The following is a 14,065-nucleotide window of genomic DNA, read 5'->3' on the forward strand; positions in this document are numbered from 1 at the left end:
ATAAATAAGATTATAAAATTTAAAACATTTATTTATATTCCATAGCAGTCTTAACGGTAAAATTATTCTAAAACATCACTGCCCCCGTGCGTAATCATTACAAATTTGATCAAAAAAATATTTTCCACAAAACGAACACAAACATTTTTCAAAAAAATTTTAAAACACTCTTTTGAGAAATTTTTCGATTGGCAACACCGTATTACATTCCTAGTCATTAACAGAGGTAGTCAACCTTTTTTTACCTTCGCCTTTTTTATAATTATAATTTCTAAGTTGTTTCAAATACCGTTAACCATGAAATCTAGGTAAAGCTGATATTCGATGTAAGATTGACTTCCACTGACAGACAGTTATAATTATATATAAATCTAGTCAAATTAAAAACAAACTTAAATACTTCATCTATAACAATTTCACATGTTCTGTGAAATCAATTTAGGCTTTTAACATCTTATAATTAAAATAATACGATATTTGTAAGTTTATCCTAAATTACATGAGCCAAATGTTTGCAACACACTTAAGACAAATATTGTATAGTACTATTCAATCATTATGGTAGCTCGGGATTTTGCACAAACATTTTTAGATATCGGCGGGACTTATTCAATGGAAATGACAAATTATTAACATACAAGTTAAACTCTATAAGTAATCAGACTTACTAAAACAGATATGTTTGTATCATCTAAATGTACATTGAAATATTTCAAAATAAATCCATAGATGATAAAGGATATTGTTTGATAACATGAATAAATATTTCTCATTTCCATTGAATTGGACTAAGGGATGCGCATGAGAGGCACATCTCTGCAAACATGCGCTATGAACCACGAGCCACCATTAACATTGAATCTTTTAATACCTGTCCTTAATATATTTCTTAATAATTTTTTTTTCAACAGTGAATTGTAGTTATTTCTCTTCTGCATGAAAACAATGATATTTAAAGTAATACCTAAATGTTAATATCAAAATATATAACAGTAAAATGAATATTAAATAACTTATAATCAAAGTATATAATGTATTCATGATTATACTGTGTCAGTATCGCGAGGGTTATATGTACATGCCGCCAGCGACCAAAGTGAACTAGCACTTTATGTTTGGTACCTAGAACAGAAACAACACTTGTTAATCATTTATTTATTTAGACCCCTTTTCCACTATGCGAACAGAACGCGGCTACGATTTGTAGTAGGTTTGCGATATTTGTATTAATAAATATATTTATCTCTTTTATTCTGTTTGAAAAAAAAAACAGAGACATAATAGTCGAATTTACGATAACATATATAGCAGTTATGACATTTGCTTAGTGGAAACAGGGGTTTTGGAATGTGCTTTAAAAACGTTGTATTATGTGATCTGGTCGTATGTAACTATGTAGCGTATTCGAGACACGAGTATAGGGTACGCTTGGGGGTCCATGTGTAGTGTTTTGGGTACTAAAATGTGCAGGGGGTCCCTGTAGGGTTGGATGAGATCAAAGTCATAAGGTGTCTCTATGTTATTTGTCAGAGGATGTGAGTGGGAAGGTATGGGGTGATTTGTTGAGGTGTCAGGGAGCTGGTGCGATGAGGTATTGACGGTCTGTGGGCGTGTGTTGTTGGGGGTCCGTAAGTGAGGGGGTGTGAGTGGGAGGGTGTGGGGTGACTTGTCGAGGTGTCGAGGTGTCGTGGTGCTGGTGTTGTGAGGTGTGAGAAGTGACCTGTTGGCGGAGGGCGGCGTGCGCCAGACCGCGGAGGAGGTGCGCTTGAGTCGCGCGCGGTCGATGTTGGGGAAGATCTGTCGCAGGTCGGGACACTGGGGCCGCATAGAGAACAGCCGCTCCATCTCCTCCTCCTCCAGCTGCGCCTGCACACCCAGCTGCCGGCGACGCTCCTGACATACAAACCCTCACCGTATTGTAATTACTGACTTAGGAACAATATGCTGCTTATATCGAAAGATATTAGCAATAATAAGACATTATTTTACTAATATTGACAAGAAATATACTTCTTTTTTTAATATTACGAGTTTTATTGTTGATTTACTGATCTTGTAACATTCTTAGTAAACTCTATGCTTGTGCTAAGACATGGCTTAAGACAATAGAATGGAGGGATTCGAACTGCCCATCACATGATTGCAAAACCCTTGGACAACCATTAGGCTATTGAAGCTTCAAAATTGCATTCATCATTGGCTCACTATATATCCCCACTGAGGGGCTCGGAGTCTACCGTAAGTTAGTGACCAGGCCATAGTCAACCACAACCCAGTGCAGGTTGATTTCACACATATCTTTGAATTTCTCAGATATGTGCAGCATCACGATGTTTTCCTTCACCGTAAGAACATAGGATAAAGTACATATGTAAATCTGAAAAGACATTGGTACATGGCGGGATTCGAACCCAGGATTTGCTGATCATAAGTACTTAACTCCTGAGCCACAGACTCTCATTGCAGTAGGAAAAATAGTTACCATAGAGGTGGACCAGTGCGGGGGAGGTCTCTTCTTATCTATATCATCGTCATCATCATCTTCATCAGAGTTGAGGAACTGGAAGCCATCTGCCATGTACACTGGCTCCATAGCACAGGGGGATGGGTAAGATTTTATTGGAGTCACTGAAATAAACAACTGTCTGTATGTCTTTCTTTCACGCAAAACCTATTAAACCGATTTTAATAAAATTTGGTACAAAGATAGTGTATAGTCTGGGGAACGACATAGGCTAGTTTTTAACGCGAAAAAAGGGTTGTAAGGGGGTTGAAAAGGGGTTTGAAAATTTGTATAGTATCGTAATTGTTATTGTAAATAATTATGACAATTAATGTTTGTAAAATTTTTACCCTCAAGGGTGCAGAATAATAGGAAATAATGGATGAAAGTTTGTATTAGAATATGTGAGGTTTACATGAATGTTTTGTGAGTTTCATATGTTTTGTTGTTATATATTATAGATGTTAGTAAAATGAGTAGAATATATAATTAAAATTCTACCCAAAGATAGTATTTCACGCGGACAAAGTCGCGGGCACTGCTAGTGAGTATATGAATGTAGATGAGCTGTTAGGAGGAATTCCAATTGAAACCTTAAATATTATGAAAGATCTTACTAATATTATAAATGAGAATGTTTAGATGTTTGTTTGAAGATGTCTCCGGAACATCTGAACAGATTTCGATGAAATTTGTCATACATATAAAACATATGCTACTAAGTTTTTTCAATTCCGCGTAGACGGAGTAGCGGGCGACAGCTAGTTAAAGATAAAGCTACTTACTTCGATTATTATATTTCAATTTCTGTTTCTCATTATATTCTTTCTGTCTCTGGAGAACTTCCTTCAGCATTTGTGCTTCTTCTTTTTTCATTCTACAACAAAAAAAAAATAATTAAAAATGGTTATAAATAATTTCCAATACATATCTTACTAATATAAATGCAAAAGATATATGGATGGAGGTTTGTTAGAAGTAATCATCAGGACAGCTCCCAGATCTTGCTGAAATTTGTCATAGATGTAGAACATGGTCTGGAAGAACACATAGGCTATTAAGCTTTTTTTTAATTTTGTAAGAATTAAAAGAAAATAACTTACGCCTCAGCTTCCTCTCTCTGCTTCTTTCTGGTTGCTTCAGCTCTCTTCTGTTCTTCAATGAGCTTGAGAGCGCGCGCCTGTTCCTCCGCCTTGCGTCTCTCCTCTGCCTCCGCCAGCTTACGAGCTTGTTCTTGCTTTTTCTATTAACATTAAAAACCAGTATATTACTTTGCTTTATCTTACTAATATTATAAATGTGAATGTTTAGATGGATGTTTTTTTGAAGGTATCTCTGGAACTTTTTAACGGATTTTGATAAAATTTGGCATACATATAGAACATAGTTTGAAAGAACACATAGGCTATTAAGTTTTTTTCTAAATTCCGCACGGACAGAGTTGCGAGCGACAGCTAGTCTATAAATATTGATGAATTTGTAGTGACAAAAAAATGTCCTATATCGCAACCTTGCAGATGGAGAAAATTTATAATTTTTGTGTCAGTCTACAAAAATGTATTTATTCCGGCTAACCTCCGGAACAGCTGGACCGATTTTGTTAGGAATTTGACTGGAAGGTAGCTGATGAAGACAGCCATATAGGCTACTTTACATTCACTTTTTTTTAATTCTACGCTTCCAAAGTCGAAGGCGAATATTTACATTATTTAAAGGATGTAACCAAAGGTATACTACTTTTACACAGAAATCGTTTGTCTGCGTGACCAAGTCTAGGAATACATCAGATCAGTCTAACCCGCTCGACTTCCTTCAACTTGTCGATCTTGCCCTGGTCAGCGTGCGCCTGCTTCTCCTGCCTGCCGCGCGCCGCCGCCTCCAGCGCAGCACGTCTCTCCCGCTCCGCCTGCTCCCGGGCTGCTGCTGCTGCTGCCATCTTCTCTTCACGCTTCCTTAAATATGTTAAAAGACATAACTTTAGCGCCATCTTAACAACAAGTAGAAATCATACTAATATTATAAATGTGAATATTTGGATGGATGTTTGTTTGAAGGTATCTCTAGAACGGGTGATCAGATCTAGATGAAATTTGGCATATAGAACATAGTCTAGAAGAACACTTAGGCTACTAATTTTGTTTTGTTTCTAACACCACGCGGACGGAGTCGCGGGCGACAGCTAATGTTTCATATTCCAGCACTTATGCGTGTGTTCTGTGTCGTGATATTTCACAGGAACCGTTCTGAATAAGCATGCAACAAAACTATTTAACATTTTCAACAAAATGGCGACATGACTCTCCACTTAAGTTCCGTCGCCCTAAATTCCAAAAATTGAGATTCGTTTGACCAAGTCAAATGGAAGTAAGATCTCTGCTTACACCTCTGGGTTACAGTCGTGACATTAACTTACTTTTTCTGTGCTTCTCTCTTCGCTTCTAGAATTGCCTCCTTCTTCCTTCTTGCATCTTCTTTCTCAGTTCTCTGAAATTCCTCTGCAGCTTCTCGCGCTTTTGTCAAACCACTGAGTTTGGAAGTAGACGATGACGTAGATTTGTATGTAGGAATGTTTGATTTAGGTTTTGTCGCTGAACTTGTTACCTAAAGGAAGAAAGGAAAAATTAAATACTAGCTGTTGCCTGCGACTTCATATGCACAGAATTAAAATAATAATAGTAGCAAATCAATAAATATTTATTTTAATTTCTATATACATTTGTAATATTCAGAAATCTTTGTTTATGACTTTTTTTTTTAATTTGAAAATCCGTAAATCTGTTCTTCCAGACTATTTTGTATATCTGTCCATGCGGCCGTTCTGTAGATATCTTCTAACAAACATTCATACATTCATACTTTCACGTTTATTATATTAGTAAGATGTCAATATCTATATTCCATACATAAAAAAATTGGAGAGTCTGTATGTTATATTGAGGCAAAAAAAATCATATTTCATACACATGATGTATTTGCGTTACTTACAATGAGAATTCAATCTCACTAATATTATAAATGCGAACGTATGTATGGATGGATGTTTGAAGGTATCTCCAGGACAGCTGTATAACAGAACCAGAACATAGTCAGGAAGAACACATAGACTACTAATTAAGTTATTTTTATACCGTGTATGTTTGTTTTTGGTAATCTCCAGCTGTAACAGATTTTGACGGGATTTTTACTAAAGAGTTGCTTACGTATTTGGAAGTAATTTAGGTATTTTTTTTTAATTTATATTTTTTCAGTTGATTTAAAGGTTTTATATGTTTTTCTACTAGATTTCATCATAGAACATACATGATATATATGTTATTACAATCACCTGAGTTGTTTTCCCATTGAATATGATACAGTTCATTTTGCTGAGATTTTCCGCTGACAGAATCACTTTGGATATTTTATCTGGAGGTGTCACATTTTCTGTTACATCGTCCTGGAACAAAAATAACGACATGAAGGTGCATTTCCACTGTTCTTGTAATTAAACTACGTTCTATTCTCATCCTTTTCTAGGAAGATAAGAATGGATGGGGCCACATAGTTGTCTTAGAAAAAAAATGGTAAGGGAACGTAATTTTCTTAGAAGGTAAAGATGGGAAGGGGAAGTGATATTGACAAAAGAGCGGACACAGGAAGGGAAAATATTGTTTCTGTGCGCAATTAAAGGTAGGTTTCTGCAATGGGATGTCTATGTCCGTGGTCGCTATTTCAGCGAATTCATGTTGTTTTTTCGTTTACCATGTTCATTAATATGATGAAAAAAGTTAGAGATTGTTCTTCTACCAACCTTTTTAGCCATAGCCCTTGTCTTAGTCCTTGTTGTCCTCGCAGCGAGCTCCTCAAACTTTTGTACTTTCTCTTTGACAGCTGACCTGTTATAAATATTTTCGTGTGCATTTCTTTAATTGTATTTATTCGTGTTTCTACTTTTAATCAAATATAATTTAAAAAAAAAATGATTTTATAATTTTTTTTAAAGCTTTTCCTATGTTATTACTAATATAAATGCGAATGTTTGAAGATGTCCAGAATGGTTTAACAGATTTAATCTAAAATTTGGCATAAATGTAAAACGTAATCTGGAAGAACACATAGGATATTTATTTTTTAATTGAGTGCGGACCGAGTCGCGTGCGACAGCTAGTTAATTATAATTTAGGCAATATAACTTACAGAGGTTGATTATTTGGTATGGGTTTTGTTGGTGTGGTGACACCCTCCTGTGTGTCACTGTCATCAGTCAACAGAGAATTGTCTTCTGTTATGTTCGGCTCTATTGGCACTGAAGGAAAATATTGCATATTAACAAAAAAAAAAAAACAAAAAATCTTAAAAAATACTATAAAATATAATTTAACTTCCTTTGTATATTATTTACAAGAAAAAAGTCTTAAACTACAAAAATTATATTTTTTTTTTTTGCTTTTTTTATGTAATAAAGTTAGTTTATTTCACATATAAAGAATTAATTTTTTTTTAAAATACAAGATGTATCTATTAAAAAATTTTTTTTAGACATAAAAACGTAAAATTTGGATCTTATTTCAAGGAAAATATTTAAAAAATCTATATTTTTAACATAACTTACATCTTTCGAGTACAACGGTAGCATCCATTGCGATATTCCTCGTCTTATCCAATATGACTGTTGTATCCATAGGCAGAGTGGGTTTGTCCAGCACCACCGTGGTATCCATAGTGAAGGGGGGATGTTCTGGAGCCGTGCTGTCATTCTTACGTTTCTCTATCACTACTGTTTCATCCATTACCCTCTGGAAGACAACAAAAATGATTAAAACCTACTGTAGAGTATGCATACAACCCGTGTTGGTACGTGAACGAGCTAAATATAACGCAACGAATGCTACACCTACCTAGTCCGTCTTAGTGGACTAAGAAATAACTGAATTAGTAGACTAAGTGTTCTCTCACACTATGTTCTACATCTATGACAAATTTTAGAGAGATCCAAGCATTTCTGGGTTTCTTTCTAACAAACAGCTACCCATTTAAACATTCGCATTTATATAACAAAAAATAATTAAACTGATTTTTAACAAATAATTTGAATTTAGTGAAACGTAAATTCATAATCAAAATTTTGCTCTTCTACTGCATACATTAATCATATTATACTAATATTTTAAATGCAAAAGTTTAGATGTATGGATGGACGTTAATTGCACGCGGACGGAGTCGCAGGACAACTAGTTTTACTATAATATCTTACTAATATTACAAATGTGAATGTATGGATGGATGTTTGTTTGAATATCTCCAGAACAGCTGTACAGATCTCGATGAAATTTGTCATACATATAGAACATAGTCTGGAAGAACACATAGACTACTAATTACATTTTTTAGATCCGCGAGGACAAAGTCGCGGGCAACAGCTAGTAATTAGTAAAAAAACTTACCACTACTTTAGGTGTATCCTGTTCCTGAACAACTCCATTATGTAACACAACTGTACTATTCATTATTGTATGTATTTCTTTATTTTCTCCATCAATTTTAGCCTCTATTTCTTCTTTGTTAAGTTCTATATTTTCTTTCTTTGTATCAATTTCCTCTTGTAATTTAGATTGTATCACTTTAGTATTAATGTTCGTTTTAATATGACTTTCTAATATCGGTGAAAGTATTTCTGGTTCTTCTTTTGGAGAAATTTGTTCTTTTATATCTTCTTTTGCGACTTTCTCTTGTTCCTTTTTGGTTTCTTTCTCACTGAAAACAAAAAAAGATTGCTGAATGAAGTAGATATTGTTTTTGGATTATATATCATTCTTTCTGTTTGTATGTATGTTTTATCATCATCAGCTCACAATACATTCCCAGTGAGGAGCTCGGAGCCTACCCTAAGGTACGGGTGACTAGGCCACAGTCAAACACTGGCCCAGTGCGGGTTAACTTCACTCATATCATTGAATTTCTTCTCAGATATGTGCAGCATCACGATGTTCTCCTATATCGTACCAACGTAAGTACATATGTAAATCGGAAAAGACATTGGTACATGCCGGGATTCGAACCCAAGTGCTTTAACCACTGAGCCACCGGCGCTCTTATGTATGTATGAAATTGTGACATCCTATAGCTTAAACGATTAAACAAATATTTAGAATTAAGTGTCATTGATTTTGCATTCTCAAGAGTGTCATAGTCTAGTTTTTTTTACAAACAAATAGTGTTATTAAAAATATACTTACGCTGCCTTTTGTCCCTTTCTTGTCCGTTTAGGTCTAGGTTTATCGCTGGGAGATCCTGAACAATACAAGAATAAAATTTAGTTTTAAAATATTATACAATGGATTCCCGCGACTGTTGCGCGATGTTATAAAAACACTTTATTATTAACCAAGACTGTAATCCCAATTCTAATACCCATCCTGATTGTTTGAGGCATTTGGAGTTACGTAGTAACAAACATCCATCCATCCAAACGTTTACACCTTACTATTTTACTAAACATACTAATATTATAAATGCAAATGTTTAAATATAGGCTGCATGGATCATGCTGAAATTCCTATATTAATTTGTTATCTCTGCCTTCCCTTTTAGATTAATATCACAATATTTGTGATATAAAACAAACAGGAACAAAATTTAAAAAAAATTACCTAATCCACTATCTTGAGTTACATGACTTTCTTTTTCAGTATCTGAACTGACTTCTGAAACTTTCTGAAAAGAAAAAAAAAACATATTATTGAAAAAAAAAGAAACAGCCTGTATTTGAATTTACTTGATAAAGGAAAAAATGATACATACCTTTCTGCCCCTAGTCCGTTTGGGTCTAGCATCTTTTGTAGTCGGTACATCTTCAGGTTCAGCAATCTGTGTATTTCTAGAACTAGCCCGGGTAGCTCTGGATGATGTTACTGGAATTTTTATTAATATATTATTATCTCTTGTGACTTCGTCTGTTAGATATTAGTAGATTTTATATGCTATTCCAGATTTAAACCACGTTATGCCTGATGCGTTTGCAGGAGGCCTTAATAAAGCCTTCTTTCTCTTCCCAATCATTTCTTATAATGGATAGATTTGACGGAGGGGATGCATAGGAAGGGGAAATATTCTCTTCCTGTGTGTCCCTTCCTCCGTTGATCAAAAGTGTGATTGCGCATGTCTTTGACTAGCAATCGCTTCGCTATTTCGGCGGTGGCCTTTTGCTTGTTTGGCTTGCCTAATCACCGCCTGGACTGATTTTGTCGGGTCTTGACTGGAATCACTAGTCAGTTATTAAGACTAAATATTGCAGATCCCCAAGATGTTGTTATAACCGGTTTTGTACTCACCAGGTGGCGCTGGCAACGTGTCTGTCTGTTTCCTAGTCCTCGTCCTCCTCCTGCCTGATTCCTCTTCTTGAGGAACAGCTTCTTTTTCTTTTAATACAGCTTTTCTTGCTTCTGAAAATATATCAAAAATTTGATTAAAACTGATCTGACTATCCAATGTAGAATTTAAATTGCCTGATTACAGATTACAACAAAATAGTCAACACTAGTTGTAGCCCGCGACTTCGGCTGCGCGGTGTTAAAAAAGGTAATTAGTAGCTTATGTTTTCTTCCAGACAATGTTCTGCATCTATGCTAAAATTCAGCGTGATCTATTGAGCCATTCTGGAGATACATTCTAACAAACATTCATCCATTCAAATTTTTGAAATTACAATATTAGTAAGAAGTAAGATAGACAAGTAACATTACAAAATGAAAAAAATAGACATAGGTAGGAAGATGCCTCACGGTGACTGACGTATATTCGTTAAGTAGCCCATCGGGGGCCCTTCATCTGGAGCGAGCTGAGGGCCGCATCAGCGAAATATTACCAGTCCCACTCACTCTGATGAAGGGCCCCCGATGAGCTCGAAACTAGTCGGTGCCACCACCGGACGAATATACTAGAGTGTTTATCCGTTTTTATATCAGTTTAGTATAATGTCTCACGAAAGTTTGAATAGTTTAACCTAACCTAGATAAACATGATATAACTTACTGGGTACAGGGGCGGCGGGCGGCGGCATAGCAATATCATCCTTATTCACTTCCTGCTTAACCACAATATCAACTGGCAGGATCGCATCTTCCATTGGTTCGGGCAGTATGGACAACTTTTCTTGTTTAACTGAAAAATATTGTAATTAATAATATTTTCTATACATGTATTCCATTAAAGGTCTAAATATTTTTAATACTAAATACATTTTTTAATATATATTTTTGTTGTGGCCTGCGACGGGATGTTATAAGAAATATATTTGAACGGATTAAACGTGTTATTATTATAGACGTATTCATTTATTTTTATTATATACAAAATATATTATATTAAAAATAGAGCACCACCGGCTGCGGAGTTCCATGACTCAAACAAGCAGTAGTGAGGGCTGCAGAGACAGGAACCTTCTCACGATGTGTGCGGCTTCTAGGATAACTTTTGTATCAGGCCCTTAATCCAACTGTTTAGCGAGAGCTTCTTGAGATGTTGGTCGAAGCTCTTTGCTATTAGTCTATTCACTGATACGAGTATCGGAATAATGGTAGTCGATTTCATACACCACATGGTGGTAACCTCATGAGGCAAATCTAGGTATTATTATTATTAATGAGTTTTTTTATGGTATAGTTAATATTATTACTCTTCATGTATTCCCGCTTATCAAGGTTTGACTATACATAATATAATATTATTAATTAAAAAAAATAATGATTTTAAATACTTACTTTGTACAACAGGTATTGGTTCAGTATTTTCTTTATTTTCATCTTTGTTCTTTCTAGATTTTGACTGAGTTTTATCATCAGAGTCTTCTCTACGAAGTTTTTGAGTTAGATTTACGTTGACCTGTAAACAAAATAATAGTTTAGTGGTTTTACTGAAAAACGTTTATTAAACAATTAAAGGCATTGAATATTTTTATGATGTTTTGCCATTTTTAAATCTTATCTTACTACTATCATAAATGTGAATGTTTGGATGTATGGATGAATGTTTGTTAGAAGGTATCTCCAGAATATCCTATAGATAATCCGCTATATGGATATGGATGTTATTTGGTAAAGATGTAGAACATAGTTTGCAAGAACACATTGTTTACTTAAAAGCTTTTCTTATGTTTTTTAATTTAATAAACAATGTTATGGGGAAATGCTAGTATATAATATATTATTAAAATATTTTAGATCAACTATATACAAGTACTTTGGAAATATGTTTTTGTAATTACCAGTTTTTCAACTGTCTTTGTATTCTCCTTAAGTACATTCATATTTTCATTAGTCTATAAACAAATTAATTTTATTTCATTGTAAATTATAAAATACTTCATATTTAGTTTCATATTTAGTAATTCTAAAGAATGAAAGACTAAAAAAAAATATTTAAATAAAAATTTTACTGATATAAGAATATGTATATAATCTTCCTTTTTAAAATGACCAAGGCATGTTTCATTAATTGTCCAGAGTATTTTTTTATAAAAGATGGGGCAAAGGAGCATCAGGAACACCAAGGTGATCATTGATGCCCATGGACATCCACAACACCAGAGGAATTGCAGATGTGTTGCTGGCCTTTTATTATTTATGCATCTCAAGTAGGGTTGGCAACAGGCAGGCAGTTGGTTGTACAAATGAAGTAGTTAAATAAGGTTTTTAAAACCTAAAACTAAATATTGCAGATTATGTGCCAACCCCATAATGTTTGTAAGTGTTGCCATTTTAAATAAATTTCAAAATATACCTGTTTACTAATTATGTTCTTAGCAACAACAGAAGCGTTTCTCTTCTGCCGTTTATCAACTTCCGGACTTGACATATCATCAACTTCATGTTTGCTGCGTTTCTTTGATCCTCGTTTTGGAGGAGCATCTTCCTTCTCTGTATCTTCAGAGCTCTCTGAAGGTTTAGCAAACACTTTTTGTTCCACTTTCTCATCTGGTGTTTTTGCTTCACCTAAATTAAACAAAAATGTGTTTAAAATGTTGTACAAAGAAGGAACTTGTGTGGAACTTGAACTATTGTAAAAGTTGTATCATGTTATTTTGGGAAGGAAGCACTAGCTAAGCATATTCATTAATGATTGATGATTCCAGCACACTAGGATAGTTGCACTCAGTGTCACTGGCATTCTACTGGCACCAGGGAGTCAAAATAATCCCAACAAGGCCAGTGCTACAGTCCTACTGTAGTGGTAATGTAAAGAATGCCTTGTGTTTTGATTACAAGTCCAGTAAGTATTAAGTAAAAGGATCTAGTTTAAGCTGAAACTAGTATGTATCCTCAGATTCTTACCAAGTTTTATCAACATTTATTAAGGCCATTATGAATGCATCGGGTAGAAACATAAAAACATTGAAATTCATATAGACTAAACAGTCTTAGTATGTATCAACACTAAACTTTTTAAACTTTTACAAAACACTATTTGTGGTAAATATAATTTATTGTATTTTAGATATAATGTATCACCTTTAAACAGAACTTTTCATAAGCATGAATCATCTGAACTGACGACTAAAAATTAACAAACAGGAAAAGTTTAAGTAATCAGTGATATTTTTTTGTTTACTGTATCGATAGTATGTAATATATTAATAGTCAATGTTCGCAACTTACCATCATCCTCGTTAATGCTTTGGAGTTTAGTTAGAACTGTTTTCTCTTTTATGATCTTCTCTCGCGCTTGTTTTTTTACATTATCGAAATCAGCTTCAAACTTATCAAAACACTCAAGCGCCTCCTGTAAATACGGATTAACACTTCTTAATGTATTTTCAAAAATATATGTTTAGTTATTATTAATGGCACTAGAACAATAAATTAACACTCCATAACACTTTTTATTTCGGTTAATATATAAATGGCGGTTACTCAAAAGACACGACGTAAAATTTTACCTTAAGGCTTTCATTGAACGTTCTACTGAAATCTTGTGATATTTGATTAATTTTAGGTATTAACTCCGTAAAAATTGACATATTTGTGGAGAAATTCACTTTTATTTGAAAAGTTTCGTAAATTTGTCAAACGCCATAGAACAGGCCACAATCGAAAACCGTTTGAAATTGAAATACAGTTCTGCCAACCAATGAACCAAAGAGTATATAAAAACTTGCCATGACATGACCAATTTACAGGTTATCCAAAGAGTATATAAAATAATATATAAAATAGTATATAAATTGGGTTGATCTACAATATTTGAAACAATAATAGAGAGATATTCTACACACAACCTAAATAATGTTTAAGTTAATCTTTATTATTGAATCTTTTTCATGTTTCTAGCAAACCATTTTATACTAAATATCAAGCCAATTTAAAAGGTTAAAATTGTTCAAGTAATTGCTGGAAATATGTGCTTTGGGAATTACTTAATATTTACCACTTACCATGTCGAATTTGGCATATGTCTTGTACTTACTTTTATGTTATTTTCATCAATTTTTGTTGTAAATTTATTTTTTAGCAATCAGCAAAAGGTCAAAGTTCTAGTTCAACATTTAGTTCTTTTAAATATGAATAGAATGTAAAATTATATCTTTAT

At 34.0% G+C, this 14,065-nt stretch overlaps 1 protein-coding gene across 2 annotated transcripts; it reads right to left on the reverse strand.

Annotated features, from left to right (window-relative positions):
• Positions 1-10: 10 nt before the first annotated feature.
• Positions 11-13,593, reverse strand: Incenp (Inner centromere protein). Of its 2 annotated transcripts, XM_013310092.1 has the most exons (22): positions 13,416-13,593; positions 13,135-13,258; positions 12,260-12,471; positions 11,745-11,798; positions 11,242-11,362; positions 10,514-10,642; positions 9,814-9,924; positions 9,284-9,393; positions 9,133-9,196; positions 8,719-8,773; positions 7,927-8,236; positions 7,095-7,278; positions 6,680-6,788; positions 6,294-6,378; positions 5,829-5,939; positions 4,917-5,104; positions 4,302-4,455; positions 3,607-3,746; positions 3,289-3,380; positions 2,483-2,628; positions 1,721-1,893; positions 11-1,122 (listed from the first exon to the last, which is right to left on the reverse strand). In XM_013310092.1, exons 1-22 carry the CDS (start codon positions 13,494-13,496, stop codon positions 1,110-1,112), a joined length of 2,766 nt encoding a protein of 921 aa, XP_013165546.1. In that variant the 5' UTR covers positions 13,497-13,593; the 3' UTR covers positions 11-1,109. The 2 variants fall into 2 exon arrangements, with proteins under 2 accessions (XP_013165546.1, XP_013165555.1); XM_013310101.1 differs by lacking the exon at positions 11,745-11,798.
• Between the last annotated feature and the right edge of the window lie 472 nt (positions 13,594-14,065).

This window comes from Papilio xuthus, unplaced genomic scaffold (assembly GCF_000836235.2).
Source record: "Papilio xuthus unplaced genomic scaffold, Pxut_1.1 DF829660.1, whole genome shotgun sequence".
Classification (NCBI taxonomy): Eukaryota; Metazoa; Arthropoda; class Insecta; order Lepidoptera; family Papilionidae; genus Papilio; species Papilio xuthus.